The sequence below is a fragment of the Peromyscus leucopus genome, unplaced genomic scaffold (genome assembly GCF_004664715.2).
Source record: "Peromyscus leucopus breed LL Stock unplaced genomic scaffold, UCI_PerLeu_2.1 scaffold_146, whole genome shotgun sequence".
Lineage (NCBI taxonomy): Eukaryota > Metazoa > Chordata > Mammalia > Rodentia > Cricetidae > Peromyscus > Peromyscus leucopus.
Window position 1 is genome coordinate 1 of NW_023504622.1, and position 23613 is coordinate 23613.

A 23613-nucleotide genomic window follows, 5' to 3' on the forward strand; every position below is an offset into this window, starting at 1 on the left:
AGAGGCAGGAGGGTCAAAAGTTCAAAGTCATACTCAAGCTACAAAGTAAGTGTGAGGCCCACCTGGGCTACATGAGACCCTATCTCAAATATAAAATGAATGAATGAATGAATGCAACTTTAGCTGGGGAAACTGTCCTGCCAGCTCCACAGAATGCACCAGGCAAGCCCACATTCTTAGTTGCTGTTGATCTGCACTCTCTGAAGCTAAAGGATAGAGGACCAATCACTGTTACTATATACCCCAGGATGGGTGGATGTGCTCCCGAGCCTATTCAAGATAAAGATGGGCTGGGTGGTAGTGGTGGCACTTGTTTTTAGTCCCAGCACTCAGGAGGCAGAGACAGGCGGATCTCTGTGAGTTCAAGGCCAGCCTGTCCTACAGAGGGAGTTCCAGGCCAGGCTCCAAAGCTACACAGAGAAACGCTGTCTTAGGAGGAAAAAAAAAAGATGAAGATGGAACTGGGTTTTCCATGACCGCCATCACCCCCTGCAAAGCTGTCAAGGTAGTGAGTGCTGCTGAGGCCACTTGTTGTCACCTGAGGACCAGAGAGGGCCTCACTTGGTGGCTTTGGTCAGGGCACCCCTTCCTCAGTATCCCCTTAAGAGCTCAGGGTCCTGGGACCCCAGGATCTGAGTTTGCAGAAATGGCTGAATGCTTAGACCTGTGACATCCCATCTGTGGCTCTCCGTTTAGGCCAACACAGAGCGGTTTGAGATGGAGAGCTGCGGGGTCAACCATGTCGAGGGGGGCTGGCCCAAGGATGTGAACCCCAGGAGCTGGAGCAGACCATCCGCTTCCGGAAGAAAGTGGAGAAAGATGAGAACTACATCAATGCCGTCATGCAGCTGGGCTCGGTTAGACTTCCCCCCAGCTCCAGCTGTCCCACCCCAGTTCCCGCAGCTTGGACGGTGCCCAGGCTGTGCCGGGCCCCAAGTAGGCTTCTGTGGCTTCCAGCCAGGGAAGGGGGACCTCACTGCTGGCTACAAAGGCCTCTAGCCAGACAGGTTTAAGAATGAAAGAAGAGGGCTGGCAAGATGGCTCGGTGGGTAAAGGCCTTTGTCACCAAGGCTGATCACTTGAGTTGGAGCCCTGGGACCCACATGACAGCTGGAGAGAACTCACTCCTGTAAAGTATCCTCTGACCTCCACACATGTGCAATGGTGAGCACATCCCCCCTCCCAAACACAGGCACACATGCAATAATAGTAATTAAATAAATAAGATGCAGGGAGACCCTTGGCAAAGGGTACCCCAAAAGAGCTTGTCAATCAGTCAGTAATGCTCACTCATGCACAGAACTGAATTTTAAGTCTCTGCCAGACACAGCAGACTGTAAACTGAATCTCACATGCTTCCTGTCCCAAAGAGTCTGTGATTCACTCTGAGAGTCCAAGACAGACAGACAGATTTTGCCAGATACCATTAAAAGAAACTCTGTCGGAGACATGGGCTTGCTCATTTGCTCCATAAGGAGTGAATTTCCTGCTGAAGGAATCAAAGAAGGCTCCTGGAAGGGTGTCGGCTTGGGCTAGACCTTGCTGAACATCAGAAATGACAGGGAGGACCTTTGGGGTAGTTTGTCCTTGACATAAGTGCGATGTGAGCCATGCTTGTATGCCTGTGTCCCCAAGAACCAATTGTAATTCTTTGGAGGTGATGCTTCCCCCACGGAACAAGGGCAGGGACCACTCCGTGTTTCTTGTCCTTCTCAGGCTGTAAGATAGCCCTGCTTGGCTAGAACAGAGCTCTCTTCACCCCTGAGATCTCCGGGTGTCTCCACAGATCATGGAACACTGCATCAAACAGAACAATGCCATCGACATCTACGAGGAGTATTTTGATGACGAGGACGGTGTGGAGGTGACCGAAGAGGCACCGTCAGCCAAGACCATCAACGTCTTCAGGTAGCCCCAGAGGGAGAGTGCCAGGTCCCCTAGAGCTGGAGTACAGGTGACCTGCTCGTAGGAGGATGCTGGGAACCATCTCGGGCTCTCTACAGGAATCTGATACCCTCTCTGGCCTACACAGGCACCAGGCACGCATGTGAGGCACATATGTACATGCAGGGAAAACACTGATATACGTACAATAAATAACTATTTTAAAAAGTCATTGCTCTTAGCGAAATTGAGTAGGAGTGCAGAGAGTTCTCACGTCCCTCCCACCCTGACCGCACAGCAAACCTCAGAATTTCTATCAAGCCAGTGTGGCGTTTCACACACCTGTAGTCCTGGCACTCAATAGCCTGAGACAGGAGGACTGAAAGTTCTAGGCCAGTCTGGGTTACAGACTTTGCAAAAAAAAAAAAGATGGTACACACATGTAATCCCAGCACTTGAGAAGCAGTGGCAGGAAGTTCAGGAGTTCAAGGTCATCCTCAGACGGATATGTAGGGAGCCTGAGGTGAGCCTGAGCTGCATAAGACCTTGTCTTGAAATAAATAAACAAACAAACAAACAAACAAACAAATAAGAATCAGCTAACCAAATCTCCACTATGCAGGGGCCATGGTTTCCACTAGGGGCACTCTTGGACCTCAGTCTGTAGATTTGGACCAAGGTCCAATGCAGAGCAGTTTTTTCACTGCCCTAAAAAGTCCTTCCTGCTTTCCCTGTTCATTCTTCTGCCTCCAACTCCTGGTGCCCGCTGATCTTTTTATCATTGCCAACTTCTACAGGACACACGATGCTGTATTCTCTGTGGTCCAGTTAGTCTGCCTTCTTTACTCACTAATGGGCTTGTTTCTCTGAACCTTTTCTTTCTCTCCCCCTTCTCCTTCCTTCTTTCCCTCCTTCCTTCCCTCCTTTTCTTTTCTTTCTTTCTGAGACAGGGTGTCCTGTAGCTCAGGCTAGCCTAGACTCACTATGTAGCCAACGCTAGCCCTGTATTCCTGATCCCTCTGTCTACCTCCCAAGTGTTAGGATTAAAGCCCTTGTTTTATGCTGATAACTGTGGAATCAGGCTCCCAGTCAAAACTTTCATCAGGAAAAAGTGTTTAAACTAGGCCAGTATGGTAGCACATGCCTTTGTACACTGGTGCATGCTATAATCTCTATACTTGGGAAGTGGAGGCAGGAGGACCAGAAATTCAAGGTCATCCTCAGTTCAAGGCTAACCTGGGGTACATGAGATCTTGCCTCAAAAAATATGTATATATTATTAGCCTAAACTTCATTCATTTGTTTCCCTGGCTGTTTCCTCTTACGTTCTAGGTAGAACCATTGAGACTGGTTTTCCATGTAAGGGAGTCTTGTCAACTTTGGCTTTTCTGTGGGGTTTGCTTTTATTTATTTATCCATGTATCTATTTATTTATCTATGTATCTACTTATTCGTTTATTGAGACAAGGCCTATCTACTCTGAAGACTAAACTGAGGCTGAGGATTACAGGCAGGAGCCACCTGTCCTCCAGCTTCAACCTTGTTAAAATAAGTTCCTAAGTGAATGTGGTTGCTTAGGTCCACTTGGATTTTTTGAAAAGAATTCTGATAAACAAAGATTTGGGGAACCCTACTCTCCAATCCCCTGCCTTCCCCGCTCTCCCTCCAGGGACCCTCAGGAGATCAAGCGGGCAGCCACACACCTCTCCTGGCACCCTGATGGCAACAGGAAGCTGGCAATAGCTTATTCCTGCTTGAACTTCCAGCGAGCCCCTTGGGCATGAGCCACGAGTCCTACATCTGGGACCTGGGTGAGAAACAGGTGGTTCCATCCACAGGCCAGGAGGGCTGAGGGCCAGGTCAGAGGTCAGCAAAGCTCAGGGAGCCGAGAGCACAAACAAGGGATCAAAGTCACTCCATGGTGGGGACCAGGTGCAGGAGGAAGGCTCTTGTCTCCTCCCTGTGTGGGAAGGGGCAGGCACACCTCCACAGAGCAAAACAGACCACAAAGTTCCCATCCACTCTACATTTACCTTCCACACTGGGGATGAATTCTACGGCCTTGTGAGTGTTAGGAGTTGTTACTCCCAGCCTAACTCCAGATTGTTCATCTGGGGCATTAAGATCCATGGGATCCCGGATCCATAGGCTCCCCGTACCAGAAGGATTCCTACTTGACCAAGAGGGGCCCTAGTGGAGGGAAACCATTCCCCTTTTCTGATACTCACCTTTCACCCGTGGCAGACAGCGACTAAAAGACCATTTTCTACAGGCAGAAATGGTAATGACGGTAAATGTGTAGGCACAACTCGGAACTGACACTCCGATCCTTTCTGCAGCTCATCAAATTCTGACAGCAGGCCACCCTCGCCCGGAGTCGCTCCAGTTTCAACCCTGGTCCTCAGACCTGGGTGGAAGAAATTGACAGAGAGTAGATTATTTAAAAAAAAAAAAAAAAAAAAAAAAAAAAAAAAAAAGGCCGGGCGGTGGTGGCGCACACCTTTAATCCAGCACTCAGGAGGCAGAGCCAGTGATCTCTGTGAGTTTGAGGCCAGCCTGGTCTACAGAGTGAGTTCCAGGAAAGGCGCAAAGCTACACAGAGAAACCCTGTCTATAAAAACAAAACAAACAAAACCCTACAGATCGATGCTGTTTGTGGGGAGGGCATGTGTGTCACGGTGCACCTGTGGAGGTCGGGCGACAACTTGGTGAGGTCATTTCTCTTCCACCTTTATCTCAAAGGACTCTTGGGTCACACCAGGCTTTGCAGCAAGTGCCTTTACTATTAGACCATCTCACTGGCCCCAAGAGTAGAGTTGATGTAACACCTCAGTGCCGTTAAATCACGGACCACCTGGGGACTTGGAGTTGGCTGAAGCAGCCAAGGAATGACAAACAGACAAACACAGAAAGACAGACACACACACTGAAAAGCTGAGGCAGGCAGTCTGGACTCTCTGCTGGGGACACCTCAGTGTCCAGGAAGCTCTGTGTGTTTGCTGTACAGAGTTGAACAGAGATGTGAGGTTATTGCATATGGCTGAGCAAGGATCTGGGGTTAGCACGTACAGCTGAATCAAAGAGGCAGGCTTAGGTAACCTTGGTAGGAGTGATCTCTGTAGGCGCGCTGTCTTCAGTCTGTAAATACTGAAGAGGAGAAAGCTACGGCAGACATTCTCTGCACACACCTCATTCTCAGTCTGCCTAAGGAAGCTTTACCGGTTCCCTCTTAGCCTCACTCCCAGCAGGGATGCGGGGGAGGTGAGGCTTTGCCCTTCCTCCCTAGGTCTGAGGCTCTGGGTCCTGGGCATGGCTGTGCCTGTGTCAACAGCACACACACACACACACACACACACACACACACACCACACACACGCACACACATTCACTCAGGACCTCACTCACTTGGACTTCCTCCACTCCCTCTGCCTTAGATCAAAATTTCATTTCATACCAACCTGGGAATGGACGAGAACTGGAATTCAGTGTATGAATACACACCCAAATCCTGATTCTCACCCTCACTGCCCCCAGATAAAGCCACTAGCCAAGATTCAGGCAAGAGAGGCCAGAGGAGAGGAAGCATGCTGATGCTGTATTTATCCCCCGCTGCAGCACATAGAATCAGTTAAACTGATCGGCCCGGTCCTTCCTCTGTGTAGGCCTAATGGATTCCCCCCCCCTCTTTATTTTAGAAAACCCCAACAGACCAGAAATTGTCCTGAAGCCGTCTTCCCCTCTTGTCACCCTGGAGTACAACCCCAAGGATTCCCACGTCCTCCTAGGGGGCTGCTACAATGGGCAGATAGGTAAGGAGACCCCCCCGCCCCTGGCCAGCAGCCAGGCAGGGCGCCGCTAACCCACAAGTCCACCAGGGCTCAACCTGGACTTAGCAGGTCATTCCGGAAGCTGACACTGCAGTCCCCTGGGAGTTTGCTGACACTTTGGGCTGGCCTCCAGTCATAACCATTCAGGTAAGTCTAACGTTAGCAGGCAGCAAGAAGGTTTTAAAAATCATAATTCAGGCCAGGGAGATGGCTGTTTTTAACAAAATCTCAGTCGTTTATTTTTACCACTCCAGATGCTGGGTGAAAGCCTGCTAGCTCAGAGAGGCAGAGAAAAGCACCCAGCTGACCTCCCTCCTCAGCCAAAGCCTCCCGCCTTGTCCAACCAGGCTCCTCAAACTGAACGCCCCCCTTTTACTTCCTGTGCGTCTCTCTATCCATCCTCCTGACTGCCTCCTATTCTCTATGGTTTTTTAAATAATCCTATATTCACATCCTGCCAACCGGTTGCTTGCTCTGCCTCTTGACCTTATGGTCGACTTTATTAAATTCCATTTACAATGAGCAGAAAGCTCTTGGATTAAAGGTGTGTGCTAAGGCTGAGCCACACCAAACTTGAAACAGGTTTTTCCAGTAAATAATGCGATCTTGGGGGTTCACAGTGTGATCAAATATCCTGGAACAGATGGTCCCATTGGTAAGGGTGCCTGCCATTAAACCTGATGACCTGAGTTGACCTGTGTGACCCACATGGTGGACAGAAAGAATAGTTGCCCGCTGACCTATACGTATTGCCATGGCACGTATGTATCCACACACGTATACATACATAATAAATAAATAAAATGTAGGGGGTTTTAGTTTGTTTGGTTTTTGGTTTTTCAAGATAGGGTTTCTCTGTGTAGCCCTGGCTGTCCTGGAACTTGCCCTGTAGACCAGGCTGGCCTCGAACTCAGAGATTTGCCTGCCTCTGCCACTGAGTGCTGGGTTTAAAGGAGTGCGCCACTACTGCCCCAGCAAATGTCATTTTGGGATTTTGAGTTTTTTTAAAAAGAGCTCAGATAAAGTCAAGGACCAGGACCCAGCCATGGAAGAATGTGAGGGCCATTGTGGAGCCCCTCTAGGGAGGGTGTCTGGGATGAGTGTGGGTGACGTTAGGGAAGCGTCACTCCTGTATTGCTGTGATATAACATCTGAGAGGCAGGACTTAGGGGAAGAAGGGTTCCTGAGGGAACAGTACTTGGTGCTGGAAAAAGTGGGCTGCTCCCTGGTGGTGGGAGGAGCTTGCAAAGGGGGCTTCTCACTGCAGGAGAAGCAGATGGTTTGGGCCTTTACATAAGGCGGTCCCCTCAGCAACACACACACTTCCTCCAGCTAGGTCCCCATAAACACCTGGACATGTTTTGTTTGTTATCACTTTATTTATTTGTTTGTTTATGCTACATTTACACACACACACACACACACACACACACACACCACACACACAGAGAGAGAGAGAGAGAGAGAGAGATAAAGAGAAAGAGAGAGAGAGATTCCTTTTCTATGGTCCCAGTGATAACCCGAGGTACAATCTGGGACATTTATTGGGCTTCCTTACAGAGCACAGAGAGAGGGGTTTCCTATAGGGAGTTTGGGTGCTCCATGCTCCTTTCCCCCAACAAGCCACCCCTGGAAAGCCTTTACCCAGCAAGGATGAGAACTTGCCCATAGCTTCACAGAGAAGCCCCTTCCCCAACTCTTCCCCCTGGCTGTATACTGCAGCCTCCAGCACATCCCCCACCCACCCACCCCAAGCAGTTAGGGCGGCAGCGCTGAATACAACAGGCCATGGGCAGCGGGATTCTCAGGGGAGGGTCTCCTGACTCCCTCCCCTGAGTATAAGCAGTCAACAAGCCCAGCTGGGATAACCCTTTTGTAAGGGGGCACAGCTGAACTCCCCAAGGTGGCTCTGATGGGGAGGTGGGGGTGAGGTGGGAGATGGGCACTTGAGTGTGGTGGTGAGTCTGTGAGAGTCAACACGTGGGAATCCATTCTCAGGTTTCACCATGTGTGTGTGTTCTGGGGATTGAACTCAGGCTTGGTGACAAATACCTTTCCCCGGGGACCTCTCTCAGCCCCCAGGCTTTTCTTTATTGGAAGCTAATGAATGAACTCAGTCATTCTGTTCTGCTTTGGCAGTGTCTGTTCTTCTAGGACTTTTCCATTTCGTCTAGGTCACCCAGCTCATTGACACATCATCTGCCGTCCATGATTCTTGTATGCTTTTAGTCTTGGGAGCTTTCTTATTTTTGTCTTAGTCGATCAAGAGAGTTTGTCAATTTGTCAATTTTTTTAAGAACCAACTTTATTAAATTTCTGAGGTTTTTTTTTTATCTTTCACTTATATTTTACTTCAATTGTTATTCCATTTTCTGTCTCAGATGTGTGTGTGTGTGTGTGTGTGTGTGTGTGTGTGTGTCTGTGTATGTCTGTATGTGTATATGTCTGTGTGTTTGTGTATGTCTGTGTGTGTGTGTATGTCTGTGTGTCGTGTGTGTCTGTGTGCCGCACGTGCCCAGGCTGCTGATTCTGTTGCCTCCACCTCCCAAGTGAGGGTTCGCTCTCCACTTCCAGCTTTTGTGTTTTATTTTGTTTGTTTGTTTAAGACAGGACCTCATTGTGTAGCCCTTGCTGACCTGGAACTTACTCTGTAGACCAGGCTGGCCTTGAACTCACAGAGATCTGCCTGCTTCTGCCTCCTGAGTGCTGGGATTAAAGGCACACCACCATTCCTGACTATTTTTTTTTTATTATTTTTCATTTTTTTGGTGAGACAGGATCTCCATATGAAGCATGTATTGGACTTGAACTCGCTGTGTAGCCTGGGCTGGTCTCAAACTTGCATTAATTCTCTGCCTTCAGCTACTGAGCTCTGGGATTATAAATCTGAGCCTCTGTGCTTAGCTTTGCTTTGGGTTTAATTGTTCTTGTTTTTCTGATTTACTTTTATCTTTTGTTGTGGGTATGTGCCCATAAGTGCAGTGCTCTTGAAGGCCTGAAGAGGGCATCAGAGTTACAGGCAGTTGGGTGCCATCCTCTGCAAGAGTAGTAGTATACACTCTTAACCACTGAGCCATCTCCCCAGCTTCCTGGTGTGTTTTTGCTTTAAAGACAGGGTCTTACTTTCTAGCCCAGGCTAGCCTTAAACTCCTGATTCCCTGAGGAAAAAAAAAGTCCTGGTCTGTCTCTCAGACCTAATGCATCCCCCGGGGAGCAGCCAGTCTGTGTCACAGCTATGGGCTCCATACATTTCCCTGCCATATCGTCCACTGTCTGCACCATAAAGACCCCAGCCAAGCTGCTGTCCTGACTTACTCAGCAGCCCTTCTCACTCATATTCATGACCCCTCTCAGTGGCTGTTCACACTGGCTCAGAACAGCTCAGCTCTGGGGTCCCCCTGCCAGAGGAAGGAGACTCCAGCTGTGACATCTGGGATCACAGGACCCACCCTGGAGTGCTGCTTTGCAGAGCAAGTTAGTCAAAAAAAGTGCATTTCTGGGCCTGGCCTGACCAGGACAAAAGTCTTGGCCTTGGGGGCTACTAGGTCAAAGCTTATGAGCAAGTAAGTATGTTTGCTGGTTCAGGAAATCACCTTTCCCAGAAATGGCTCTGGGTAAGCATGTGGCCCTTGATGGCCCTCAGGAGGAGGGCAAAGCCAGATACATCAGGGCAGGAAGCAGGCAGGCTTTATGGGAAAGATGGAGTCACAGTAGAGGCTTGAGCATGCCCGTGAGCTTTTCTTCTCCTTCCTTCCTTCCTTCCTTCCTTCCTTCCTTCCTTCCTTCCTTCCTTCCTTCTTTCCTTCCTTCCTTCCTTCCTTTCGTTCTCTCTCTCTCTCTCTTTCTTAATTTATTTTTAATTGTATGTGCATTAGTGTTTTGTGGGTCCTAGGAACCAAACTCCAACGCTCTGCTAGAGCAGTAAGTAAGCACTCTTAACCACTGGGCCACCTCCCAGCCCCGCCTTTAATTTAGCATTTAAAATCCTGTACATGTGTGTTTGTCTCTGTGCGGGTGTGCAGGTGCCTGCGGAGGTCAGCGGAGGTCAGCGCATCAGGTCCTCAGCAGCTGGAGGTTACAGGGGGTTGTGAGCCACCCAGTGTGGATACTGGGAACAGAACTCTGGTCCTCTGTGAGAGCAGCATACATTTTTTTTTTTTTTTTTTTTTTTTAAGATTTATTTATTTATTTATGTTCAGTGTTCTGCTTGATGTGTCCTTTCAGGCCAGAGAAGGCACCAGACCTCAATTCAGATGGTTTGGCCCGCCATGTGGTTGCTGGGAATTGAACTCAGGAACTCTGGAAAAAGAGCCAGTGCCTTAATCTGAGCCATCTCTCGGCCCCAGCATACATTCTTAACCAATGAGCCATCTCTCAGACCTCTTTTTTTTAACTTTTAATTTACATTTTTAAAATTTATTGTGTTGGAGGGTGTGGTAGTTTGAATGAATGTAATTGACCTCCATAATCTCATAGAGCATGGCAACTATTAGGAAGTGTGGCATTGTTGGAGTGGGTATGGCCTCGTTTGAAGGAAGTGTATCACTGTGGGCGTGGGCTTTGAGGTTTCCTATGCTCAGGATTACTGCCCAGAGTTCAGCTGACTTCCTGTTACCTGCAAGATGTAGCACTCTCATCCAGCACCGCATCTGCACTGCACGCCGCCATGCTCCCCACCATGATGATAATGGACTAAGACAGAAGGGGTACATGTATGCCACAGCTTGCATGGAGAGGTCAGAGGACAATTTGAAGAAGTTGGTTCTTTATTCCCATGTGGATCTCAGGAGCTCAACTCAGGTTGTCAGGCTGTGGTAGGCACCTTTACCTGATGAGTTACCTCACCAGCCCTCTTTGTTTATTATTTTGTTCATTATAAACTTTTTTTTTTTTTTTTTTGGTTTTTCGAGACAGGGTTTCTTGTGTAGCTTTGCGCCTTTCCTGGAACTCACTTGGTAGCCCAGGCTGGCCTCGAACTCACAGAGATCCACCTGGCTCTGCCTCCCGAGTGCTGGATTAAAGGCGTGCGCCACCACCGCCGCCATTATAAACTTTTTTAGACTTATTTATCTTATTTTTGTGCATCACGTGTATATCGAGTTGCCAGAAAAGGTATTGGTGGAACTGGATTTATGGATGGTTGTGATCTACCAGGTGGGTTTTGGGAATCAGAACCCAGGTGGTCAGGCTTTGTGACAACCTTTACCCCGGAGCCATCTCTTCAGCGGCCCCTGCTGAGTTTCTTGCAGCATCATGTTCATGCGCAGGGAGATCCGCCCACATTCTTACCTGGGGACCTTGCCTGGGCTTCTTCTGCCTTGGATCCTGGCCTCACCCTTTGCTTGGCCGGCTCCACCTCAACCTTAACTCCCTGCCACTTTCCCTACTGACCTTTCTGACGAGCCCAGCCTCTCTACCTTCCCGCCCGACTCCTTGCCTCTCGCAGTACTGAGCCTGGTCCATTCCCAGGAGCTTCACCAGGGTGTAGGGTGATCTTAGGACATGCCTGGGGCACGATGGAGTGAATGAAGCCTACACTCCAGGAGTTCCTGCATAGATTATGTGGGGATGGTAGAAAATGTAGGCTGGTTTGAATGTAGCCCTGATCCTAAAAATCCAAACTCAGAGAAGCAGCATTCCTCCAGTTTCAGCTCCTTTGGGAAAGATCCCATTCACACACACACACACACACACACACCACACAACAAACACCAACTGCCAAACAGCTCTCACCTCAAAAGGAAATGAGAGACCGTTAGTTCTAGAGTCAAATATGAATGACTGGTGGTCCAGAGCATGGACGTGTTACACAGATACTAAGTAACAATGCGAAAACAGTTCCACAAAGTTCTTCGAGCTGCACAACCGAAAACCACTAACCAAGGCTTTTTTCAGAGAGAGCTGTGGAGCCAAAACACAACCAATGAACACTCACCTCCCTCTGCCAAGTATCAGTGAGACTAACAGGCAGGTGGGTTGTAGCAGTACAGGAAGCCTGTTACAGGTCTCACGTGTTATCTGACGACATTCTTCTGACCGAGTCTCACTATGCAGCCCGGGCTGGCCTGGGTTTGCTATGTAGACCAGGCTGGCCTCGAGCTCGGAGTCTCAACTCTCCTCAGTCAGAGAAAAAGCTTTACCGCAGGTTTGTTTAGTTTGCTTTTGGGAACTTCAGTTCACAGCCTCATCTTTTCCCCTGTCAGCCTGCTGGGACACCCGGAAGGGCAGCCTGGTGGCAGAGCTGTCCACCATCGAGTTCAGCCACCGAGACCCAGTGTACGGCACCATCTGCTGCAGTCAAAGACGGGCACGAGTGCTTCTCAGCGTCCACGGATGGGCAGGTACCACCTGGCTGGACCCCGGGAGGAGGGAGGGCCCATGAAAAGCATGCAGAGAACGTTGCCTTCCAATCTGTTTTCCGTCATTTCTTTTATTGTATAGTGCCGGGGCTGGAACCCAGGGCCTCATGCATGGGAGGTGTTCTACCACTGAGCTACACCCTCCAGCCCTCTCCCCTTTTAAAAAAAGAAAGGAAGAAAGAACGAGCGAGTCTATTTGGGGACACTAGTGTGTACCATAGTGCCCATGTGGGTACCAGGGATCAAACTCAGGTCTTCAGGCTTGGTAACAAGTACCTTTACCTGTTGAGCATCTCACTGACCTAAACTTTCCCCTTTTTAACACTGAATAGTGAATAATCTCAAAGATTCAAGGGTCCAAATAATCCAGAAGATTCTGAAATGCCTCCTCTATCCACAGCCTCCCAGCCCCTCCCTGGGACGCCAGTTTTCTGATGTCTGCCCTGAGATGCTCTCTGCATAGTCCAGCAAACACCCATCTTTCTCTGTTCTTCCTCCCTAACTTGCACATTTACACCTGTGTGCACTTGCTGTGTTCCATGAGTCCACTCAGCAGCTGCTTCAACTTTCATGAAGTGTGATTTTGTGCCTGTTGACGGCTTGGTGTGGGTACATCATGCTTTGTTTAAGAAGATTTTCAGAAAAGGAACAGTGAAAAGTGCATTTGTGCCTAGATCCCTGCACACTTGCACAGGCTGATCTATAGCATGTGAGAATGCTAGCTCGATTTAGTTGTTTTTTGTTTTTTTGTTTTGTTTAGCGATACGGTCTCACGGTCTCACGTAGTCCAGGTTGGCCTTGAACTGATGGACTTACTGCCTCCACCTCCTGGATGCTGGAATTGCAGGCACGTATCACCATGCCTGGGTCCTGTGTTAGTTTTCATCTTGCTAGATATTGCTATATAGGGAGAGAGTTGTGCCTGCATCTGAATTGTACAGTTTGCCTTTGTGGTCTTACAAATACGTCTGTTTCTCATTGGTCTCACATCCTTTGAGGCCCTGGATGGCTTGGGGGACAAAGCCAGGGTCCTCCAGGTCTCAGTCACCTTCCCATGCCAGGTCATGTGGTGGGACATCCGCAAGATCAGCGAGCCCACCGGGTGGTCATCATGGGCATCTCCAAAAGGAGCAGCTGGAGAATGCCCTGGGAGCCATCTCCTTGGAGTTCGAGTCTACGTTGGTGGTGTTTCTTGCTCTTCCTTCCTCATCTTCACTTGCTGGGGGCTATGGGCAGGTCGGGGGCCGGTGTAGGAGATGCAGGGACAGAGGCCCCTCCCACCTGAGGCAGACTTACTCCATGCAGAGGCTTTACCGAGATGTTCCAGCAGGGGGCAGCGAACACCTCCAGAAAGACCGCCGCTCTCACTGGCTTGAGGCTGGCCCTTCCCAGCCGGGCAAGCTTTAAAACCAGAAAGCAGTTTCGGGGAAGGTTGCTGGCCAAGACCAGTATCCACACAGCTTTGGCTTCATTTGAGGCCCTAGGCTGATCACTTCCCTTTCCTCGGGGAACGAAAGAGGTGTTGGGGAAGGAAAGAAGAGCTGCGGAGCCTGGTGGGAAAACAGAGCACAGACAATTCTCAATTGCCAGGCAATTCTCAAGTTGACAAGTAATGATTAGGAAACCGCCAAGCGAGGAATGGCGGTGCATGCCTGTAATCCAGCACTTCCAGGCTGGAGGCAGAAAGATCAGGCGTTCAAAGTCATACATAACAAATGTGAGTAGGTCCTGTTTGAAAAAAAAAAAAAAAAAAAAAAAAAAAAAAAACAAACAAGGAAAATAGAAACAAGGGCTGGTGAGAGAGTTCAGTGGGTAAAAAATTTAATACACAAACCTGATGGACCTGAGTTCAATTCCAGGATCCCACTATGGAAGAAAACTGACTCCCGGAAGTTGTCCTCTGACCTCTATGTATACATAGTATGCCTGGTATTCATGTATACAAACACACATATCATGATGATGGTAATAAATTTTTTGAAACTTGCCAGGCCTTGGTGACACACCCTTTATCCGTACTGGGAAGCAGAGGCAGGCAGATCTCTGAGTTCTAGGCCAGCCTGATCTACCAGAGCAAGTTCCAGGACAGCCAAGACTACACAGAGAAACCCTGTCTCAGGGGGAAAATAATAATGAAATAAAAACTCCAAATTAAAGCCAGAAGCAGAAGAATCATTGAAAATTCAGGACCATCTGGGTCTATGAGTGTTCTAGGCAGCCAAGAGCACATAGTAAGACCATGTCTCAAATACACAAAACCAAAAACGAAACACAATCAAATCACAAAGCTTGAAGTTGAGCAGATCAGTCACAGGAAGGAGTCAGAAGCAGAAAACGAACACTCTCTCACTAAATAAGGCAAGAAAATCCTGTTTCCAGGAGGTTCCTGGCTTGGGCTGGCTCCTCCTCTGTATCTTGCTGAGGTTTTAGGCTTGTTCCCCCACCTGCACCTTGGGGGTGTCATTTGCTCAGGGTCCTATCCTATCATTCCTAGGACCTTGGGTGGCTCTGACCTCACACCTGCCCTGGGGACCCTCAGCCACTGACCAGAGTTCAACGCTGGGAGGATAGGTGGAAAGCAAACCAGGTGCCCTGCCCAGTGGCAGAGGAGGAGCCTCTGGGCTCAGGGCCTATGGGTGGGGGAGCTCAGTAAGACCTTGTGCCCAGTGCTGGAATTTCTAGGCCACATGCTGAATATAATGTTCCCTCTTCTCCACGCTAGTCCCTGAGTACACAGCCTTTGCCAGACATGGGCAGCCACCGTGCTCCTGTGAGACCTTGACTTTATCTGTTTCCCCACACACAGGAGGAGTCTTTGGTGACAGGAAACCCTGGCACACGGTAAAGCTGGAACTTGAGCCCCCGGCTCTGATCCTATCTCCACCCCAATGTGATGTCTGAGACAAGCAGGCTGGGTGGCTTGTCCCTGACCACTTACAGGTTCCCTGTGGCTGGCTTAATGGCTTTGTTTTGCAGAACCACCCAAATTTGGTCTTTTTATTTGATACCCAACTTAGTAGCTCAGTTTGTGTACTCATTCTCTTCCTCTGTCTGTCTGTCTCTCTTGTTACTGAATACTAAACCTGGGGCAACATTTAACACTAAGCCACCTTCCAGTTTATGCATGTTTTAATTTTTTTTGTAAAACTCATAAAATTACCACCTATTGTGCTCTCTCTCTCTCTCTCTCTCTCTCTTGATTTTTCTGAGACAGGGTTTCTCTGTGTAGCCCTGGCTGTCTGGAACTGGCTCTGTAGACCAGGCCGTCTCGAACTCAGAGATCTACCTCTTTCTGCTCCTGAGTGCTGAAATTAAAGGCATGCACCACCACCACCTGCCTCCACTTACTCTCTTAACTCTTTATTATTACTCATTTATTTTAAAGATTTATTTATTTGTGTGTGAGAGTTTTCTGCCTGAATTTGTGTGTACCACATGCAATCCTGGTACCTGAAGAGGTCAGAGGGGACCCTGGAGCTAGAGTTCCAGATGTTTGTGAGCCTCCACATCCACACTGGGAGTCAAACCCAGGTCCTCTGCAAGAGCAGCAAGTGCTCTTAACTGTTGAGCCATCTCTCCAGCCCCTGTTAACTTTTTATGTTGGATATGTCCCTTGTATCCCAGGCTGGACTTGAATTTATTATTTTTGCCAAAAACAACCTTGAACTTAAAAAAGATATTATTACATTTTAAGTGTTTATTTTGGTGGGGGGGCATGCTTGCGGAGGTCAGAGGACAACTTGGAGTCAGTTCTCCCCTTCACCATGTGAGTCTCAGGGACTGAACTCAGGTTGTCAAACTTGGCAGTTAGGGCCTTTATGCGCTGAGCCATCTCCCAGACCCACGACCTTGAACTTCTGATGCCCTTGCCTCCACCACTTAGGGCTGGGTTAGAGTGTGCACTGCCAGGTCTGGGCTGGTTTAACCACTTTGAAGAGCCATTCAGTAGTGTTTCCACCCAGGGTCACACAACCATCCCCACCACTGGCTCTGGAATTTTCCCGTCTTTCAAAGCTGAAGCTCTTTATCAAATTTGTGACATTTTATTTACCAGCCAGACAGAATAGAAAAAGCTGGTGGGGAGGACCCTGCCCTCTTTGTTACTGATAAATATAATTGTACTTCCTCATAGCTGTGTGGGTTCTGGTGACTCACACTTTTAACATGGCTCTTCCTCAAAAGAATTTGGTTATTTTTATAATTTCCAGGAAAGCTGGGCTTGATGGTTTATGCCTTAATCCCAGCATAGGCAGGCAGATCCCTGGGAGTTCAAGACTAGCCTGGTCTACACAGCAAGTTTCAGGAGAGCAAGGCTCTATAGTGAGATCCTGTCTCAAAAAAATAAATTAAAAAAAAAAGGAAAAATCCCATCAAGCCCCTCTGCCTAGCACTCATTTTAACTGATTTTCAAATGTTAAAATAGAGCATGTGATTTCCTCCCCAATAACCAACTTTCCTGCCAAAACAAATATAAAACAAAATTGAAAACCTGTGCCTATGAGAAAAACGGTTCCCTGTTTCCTTCTCCCTGAGACCTCCAGCAATTCTCATCACTTTTTCTACCTCAATGGCCTTGCCTACTCTAGGGATCTAAGGAGAAGGGTCATACAGCAATTGTCTGTTTCTTTTTCTTTTTTTAAGCAATGTCTCATTTAGTCCAGGTTGGCCTCAAACTTGCTAAGTATTTGGGGGTAACCTTGAACTTCTGATCCTGCCTCTGCTCCTGACTACATGATCAGAGCCACACTGTGTCCACTCTGGGCCTTGTTTATCTACACATAAACAAAATATCCAAAATCCTTATGACAGAATGCTGACTGGGGCTGAAGAGGTGACTGGGTGGCTAAAAGTACCTGCTATCCTTTAACTCTAGTGCTGTGAGGAAACCAAGGCAGGAGGATGATTGGGACTTGCTGGCTGCCAGCCATCGGAAAACAAGAACTCCAAGTTCAGTGAGAGACCCTGCCTCAAAGGAATAGGGCAGCGTGATAGAGAGAGACACCCAAAGCCTCCTTTGGACTCTTCACACCCACACATAGAAATGCACATTCACCACACACACACAGTGCATGCAGTGATGCCTGTGGAGGGGATTCCTAATGACCCTCTAGAGACCAGAAGAACTAAGGAAGCCCTTATCAATTATGAAGGCCTCAAGAATACTTGCAGTGAGGCTGGGAAGTGGGATGGGTCTCAGACTGAACAGAGCTGAAGTAGGCTGCAGGCCACGTGGATCCAGCCTAGAGCTAATGTCTCATGACACCTCTGCCTTTTTGTCACCCCCTCCACAGCCAACCAAGTTCATGGTGGGCACCGAGCAGGGCATCGTTGTCTCCTGCAACCGCAAGGCCAAGACATCAGCCGAAGATCGTTTGTACCTTCTCAGGTCACCATGGCCCCATCTACGCCCTCCAGAGAAACCCCTTCTACCCAAAGAACTTCCTGACTGTTGGTGACTGGACAGCCCGCATCTGGTCTGAGGACAGTCGGGAATCATCTATTTATGTGGACCAGGTGAGGGGAGGGATACAGAGGAGCAGAGAGGACACAGGGGCCCACTTCAGAGGCTCTGTGTGGTAGCCCATGCCTGTAATCCCAGCACTCTGGAGGCTAAGGCAGGAGGATTGAAAGTTTGAGCAGCCCGAGCTACATAGAAAGACATTGTCTAAAATATAAACAAAACAAAAACTACAACAAAACAAAAATAAAAAACATTAATGCCTGTACATATCATATTCCCAGTGAAATTTAAATTTCATTTAAAATGATTTTTTTTTCTTAAAGGATGTTCTAATGATGACCTTGAACTCCTTGTGTTTCTGCTTCTACCTCCCAAGTACTGGAGAGGTGTGTACTACCATTACTACCATGCCTGGTTAACAATGCAGATTTTTTTTTGGTTTTTCGAGACAGGGTTTCTCTGTGTAGCTTTGTGCCTTTCCTGGGACTCACTTGGTAGTCCAGGCTGGCCTCTGAACTCACAGAGATCTGCCTGCCTCTGCCTCCGAGTGCTGGGATTAAAGGCGTGTGCCACCACGCCCAGCAGATTTTTTTTTTTTTTTGAGACAGGTTCTTACTATGTAGACCTGATTGGCTTAGAACTCTCTATGTAGACCAAACTGGGATCAAACTTGCAGAGATCAGTCTACCTGTCCTGGTTGCTTTTTTTTTTTTTTGAACTTGACACAAGTTAGAGTTACCTGAGAAGAGACTTTGTTAGTTGAGAAAATGCCTCCATCAGATTGCCTGTACGCAAATCTATAGGACATTTTCATGATTAATGATTGATGTGTCAGAGCCAGTCCCCTTAAGGTGGTGCTTCCCCTGGGCAGGCGGTCCTGGGGTGCATAAAGAAAGCAAGGTGAGCAAGTCATGAGGAGCAAGCCAGTGAGCTCCGCTCCTCCAAGGCCTCTGCTTCAGTTCCTGCCTCCAGGTTCCTGTCGTGAGTTCCTGCCCTGACTTCCCTGGATGGTGGACTGTTGCCCACAAAAAGAGGAAATGAACCCTTTCCTCCTCAAGTTGCTTCTATTCATGTTTTGCCACAGCAATAGAAGCCCTAAGATACTTTGGAGGAGGGAGAATGATGAGTTTGAAAGTGGAGCAGAGAGTGGAGCAGGAATTCTAATTGGTCTCAATAATAAAAGCCCAGAGTCAGATATCAGGGTGAAAGCTGAGAGATCAGAGAAGCAGAGCAGCGAGCACTTGGAAGACTTCTTACCTCTACTGTATCCTCAGCCTGAAGAGCCAAGCTCCTGTCTCCTCCTGCCTTATACTCTCTCTCCGCCAGCCATCACTTCCTGTAGATCCCGAGGGCTGGGGTCAAAGGTGTGAGCCACCACTGCCGGCTCTGTTTCTCTTTTTGACTGGATCAATCTTGTGTAGTCCAGGGTGGCCTTGAACTCCTGATCTTCCTACTTCCTCCTCCCAAGTGCTGGGATTAAAGGTGTGGCCTCTAGGGTGATCTAGTGAGTGGCTAGCTCTGCCCTCTGACCTTCAGGAAAGCTTTATTTGTTAGGGCACAAACAAAATATCACCACACACAGAGAGAGAGAGAATTTTAAAAATATTCCACTCACTTTGACCCACTTTGAGGGATGACTCTTTGGCCTGGGAAGATATCACAGTGGATGAAGACTTTGCTACCAAACCAGACAGCCTGTGTTTGAGCCCCAGACCCCTCCTGGGAAAGGAGAGAACTGACTCCTGCAAGTTGTCCTCTGCCCTCTGCATGTGTGCTGTGGCCAAATGTACACACACACACACACACACACACACACACACACACACACACACACATACACACACACACATTAAAATACATGTTTTTAAATTATTAAACAGAGTTATTTCCTGTCCACCAAACAAGCTTTTGAAAATCCAAACGAGGGCCAGAAGGCAGTACAGCCAACCCCCATCTCAGAATTGTGAACTTCCTGGGCACGTCCTTCCTGGGACCCCACAGAGGACCCAGTTCCAGCAGGTCTGACACTGTGAGAAATACCATGCCCAGTCAGCCAGTGGGAGAGAGCCACACCCCCAGATCCCTGTGAAGTTCAGCCTGAGAACCAGAGATGAGTGAGGCTGGCAGGCTAGCAGTCAGGCCCAAAAGAGAACTTCCTACCCAGAAAGACTCAGAGACCCTGGACCCCGGAGAGCCTCAACGGGAGGAGCCTTGGACTGGCGAGCCTCCTGCTCCCCCAGCACAGGCTCTGACTTGCCACGCCGGCTCCGACAGGTACCACATGGCTTACCTCTCTGATGGAGCCTGGAGTCCTGTAAGACCCGCAGTCTTCTTCACCACCAAGATGGACGGGACCCTGGACATCTGGGACTTGGTGTTCAAGCAGTGTGACCCTGCCTCAGCCTGAAGGTCACATGTCCCCCCCTCCCTCTGGGGTCCTTCCTGGATGGGTCTAGGGTTGGGTACGTGTGTATGTGTGTCCTGTTGCTGCTCTTGGTAGGCGCACTTGGACAGGGTCACTCTGGTAATCTAATTGCTGCCCAGCTGCACTCTGGCCTTGGGAGCATGGGTTCCTGCAGAAGTGAGGGCCGGGGCACTTGTAGCTGCGATGATGTAGAAGAATCGTCCCAGAGAATTTAAACAGAAGGGAAGGGCTGGAGGTGCCAGTCAGTGGCAAGGTACTTGCTTAGTGCGCATCAAGTCTGAGTTCCATGCCCAGCACCACAAGAAACAAGTTCATTCAGTTGGCAGGACACTTGCCTGGTGTGCACAAGGCCCTGGGCTCTGTCTCTAGCACTAGAGAAACCAGGCGTGCTGGTGAAGCCAGAGGATCAGAAGTTCAAGGTCATTCTTAGTCTACGTAGTGAGTTCAAGACCAACCTGACATGAGACCCAGACTCAAACAACAATAATGCAGGGAGGAATTCAAGAGAAGTAAACATTTTCTCCTGCCCCAGCAGCGGCCCCCCAATACTCAGATTCTCTGCAGCTCCCCCATCACCGTATATTAGCAAATTGTAGCTGAGACCCACTGACTGGGGCCGTGGAAGGCCAGCGGTCTGTAGCATGGAGCTAGACCAACAACGAGGCTGGAGACCAAGGGTCTTGGCAGCAGATGAACTCCATCCGCCGTGGAAGCGTGTATCACTGGGGGTATTCCAACAGGGCCAGATAATAGGATATGCGTGAACTTGGTTTTTCTTTCCCACCCTGCCTGGTTCTGCTGACCTCTTCAACAGGTGTGTGACGAGGCCCTCTTCTGCCTCCGGGTTCAGGACACCGGATGTCTCATCGCCTGCGGCTCCCAGCTTGGAACAACCACTCTGCTGGAGGTGTCCAGCAGCCTCTCCACCCTGCAGAGGAATGAGAAGAACATAGCTTCTTCGGTGAGTGCCAAGGCGAGGCCCATCTGCATACATTGCGACCTGGCTGGTCACATAGAGACCAAGTCAGGAAAAATGAGTTGCCACTGTTGGCGAGGGCAGCATGGCATCCCCCAACTGTCAATCTGCCCTTGCTCCATTGCTAACATTCAGGAGTTCCGGCCAGGTCACTCAGCATGCCCAGGCTTTGGTGTCTCAGCTGTAAATCAAAGCAGTTTGACAGAGTATAACAATGGGACTTTGGGGCAGCAAAGCCTCTCAGTGGAAGGCTTGATGGCTGCCCACAAAAAGGACAATGGAAGTGATCTGCCTGATGATAGAGCCAGTGCTACCCCTCTGCCTACCCTGGGGCTCACTCCCCAGCAGGTGGGGGATGCTGGGATTGCAGTTCTTGATGCTGAAGCTAGGCTAGCCTCCTGGCTGTACCTGAGCTGAGGCCTCACCCCTGAGCTGGGGATCAAAGTCATCATCTTGCCTACCCCAAAGGGCATTCTTCACAGTAGCCTGTGTATGTGGGGCTCCTTGGAACTGAGTAGCTCAGTGGCCCTGCTCAAGGATGACCTTGAATTTCTGGTTCACCAACCTTTGCCTCCAAGTCCTGGGGTTGCTGGTGTGTGCCACCATACTGTTTAGGCAGCTGGGTCTCTGCCAGGCAGGCACTCTAACAGCTGCCCTACATCTCTAGTGCTGTGAGCAAGTGTGTACTTGTTTGTTTTGAGGCAAGGTCTTACTTTGTAGCCTTAGCTTGGCCTTGAACTCACAGAGATCCACCTGTCTCTGCCTTTTGAGTGCTGGGTTTAAAGGTGTGCACCACCATATCTGGCTTAGTTGTTTGTTTTTTTCCAATGCATAAATACAAATAAATGAAAGCAGATGTTAAACGTTTACATAATTGGAGTTGTATTTTCACAGTCACGAATTTATTTGATGTATAAGTATGTGCTGACATCTTTTTAATTTCATAGAAATAGTTCAATACACAATAAATCTCTCAGCTCTGCATAGATTTTTTTTTAAAGACGGGTTTTGCTAAGTAGCCGATGTTGTCAAACTTCCTTTTGGGACCACTAGCTCCCCAATGACATGGAAACTTATTATTAATTATGAAAGATTGGCCTTAGCTTAGGCTTGTTCCCAATTAGCTCTTATAACTTAAATGAACCTATTTCTATTAATCTATGTTCTGCCGTGTGGCTCTTTACCTCTCCTGAGTACCGTATGTCCAACTTCTTCAGTGTCTTGCTGGTGAATACACCTCTCTTCATCCCAGAATTCCTAGCTCTGCCCGGAAGTCCTGCCTAGCTAGCTATTGGCCGTTCAGCTCTTTATTAAACCAGTCAGATGCCTTAGGTGAGGTAGAGGTAAACCAGTGACATATCTTCACACAGTGTGGCAGAATACCCTGCAACAAGCCTAGGCTGGCTTACACTTCCAATAATCCTCCTGCCTCAGCCTCCTGAGCACTGAGATTGTAAGTTTGCACCGCCATTCCTGGCCTAGCCCTCCTTTCTTGATATGACCCCCAGCAGACCTCACCAGGGACAAATTTCCATAGAAGCCCAGACTATTCTGGGGTTTCCAGCCATCTCCCTGCCTCCCTTGCCACCAGCCTACCCTGTCTGTCCCAGATATTTGACGTGAGACCGGCGGGAAAAGATCCTGGAGGCCAGACACCGTGAGATGCGGCTGAAGGAGAAAGGGAAGGCAGAGGGCAAGGATGACGACCAGAAGGATGAGGAGTTGGCCCTGGACCTCAATGAGCTAGTCGCCAAAGCCGAGGAGGAGTTCTTTGAGGTCATCTTTGCAGAGCTGAAGAAGAAGGAAGCGAGGCTTTGAAAAAGAAAGCAAAGCCCGTAAGGACCTCAGCAAGGGGCCTGGGTGGGCTGGGGTTTGGGAGAAAGCCCTAAGGCCTGCATTCTGCCCAACTCTGACCTCTGGGTGACCTTGAGCCAGTAGCTTTCCTGGATGGATCTTGACTGTCCACTGGTAAAAAGGGCGGACTCACTCCTATCTCCTGAGGAAATTTGTTTCCCAGGAGACACCAGGTTCCTTGAGGCCGGAGCTCCATGCCTCCTGCTAGCCTCCTCCTCATGGTAGGCTCATCTTAACACGATTGGTACCTCCTGGATCAGGGCCCTGGGAATCTGTGAGTGAGGGCTTTGAGGCCCAGGGAGGAAAGGGCTGTGACATTTGCCCTCTGTGTTACTGCTCTGGCTTAGCCCGAGCAGGTGACAGGAGTGTGGAGTGTGACTGCTCCCCTGCCCCTGGCCCCAGCTCACTTTGTCCTCTGGCCTCTCACTCTGCTTCTCAGTCCCTCAGCTGCCAGCTGGGAAATAAGAATGCACTGTAAGATGGTGCCTGGTCACCATCTGGGGACAGAGGAAAAAAAGATCTTCTCTGTTCACATCATTGTTCTTAGGGGTCCAGGTAGGAAGGAGACGAGGGCCAGATACAGGAAAACAATGAAGCCAGGCTACTCCAGCGCCTGCTCTTCTGACTTGTGTCATGAGGTCTAAGGACAAAGTGAAAGTGTGGGGCCCTCATTTAAAAAGCATTTAGGGGAGGGGCTGGAGAGATGGCTTAGCAGTTAAGAGCACTGGCTGCTCTTCCAGAGGCCCCAGCTAACTGTCTCACTCAACTCAAGTTCCAGGGGATCCAATGCCTTCCTCAGACCTCTGTGGGCACCAGTCATGCATGTG

General features: G+C 49.1%; 1 protein-coding gene across 1 annotated transcript; it reads left to right on the forward strand.

Moving 5' to 3' along the window:
• Positions 1 to 696: 696 nt before the first annotated feature.
• On the forward strand, positions 697 to 22750 carry LOC114690497 (dynein intermediate chain 2, axonemal; the record flags this gene model as incomplete). The annotated part of the gene is given in 16 exon segments (XM_037201808.1): positions 697 to 772; positions 775 to 857; positions 1787 to 1908; positions 3554 to 3657; positions 3660 to 3695; positions 5580 to 5693; positions 11915 to 12008; positions 12010 to 12052; positions 13132 to 13168; positions 13171 to 13188; positions 13191 to 13252; positions 17362 to 17432; positions 17434 to 17584; positions 19696 to 19845; positions 20771 to 20917; positions 22571 to 22750. Coding segments are annotated over 16 exon segments (1488 nt in total), but the record flags the coding sequence as incomplete, so codon positions are not given.
• Positions 22751 to 23613: the final 863 nt, after the last annotated feature.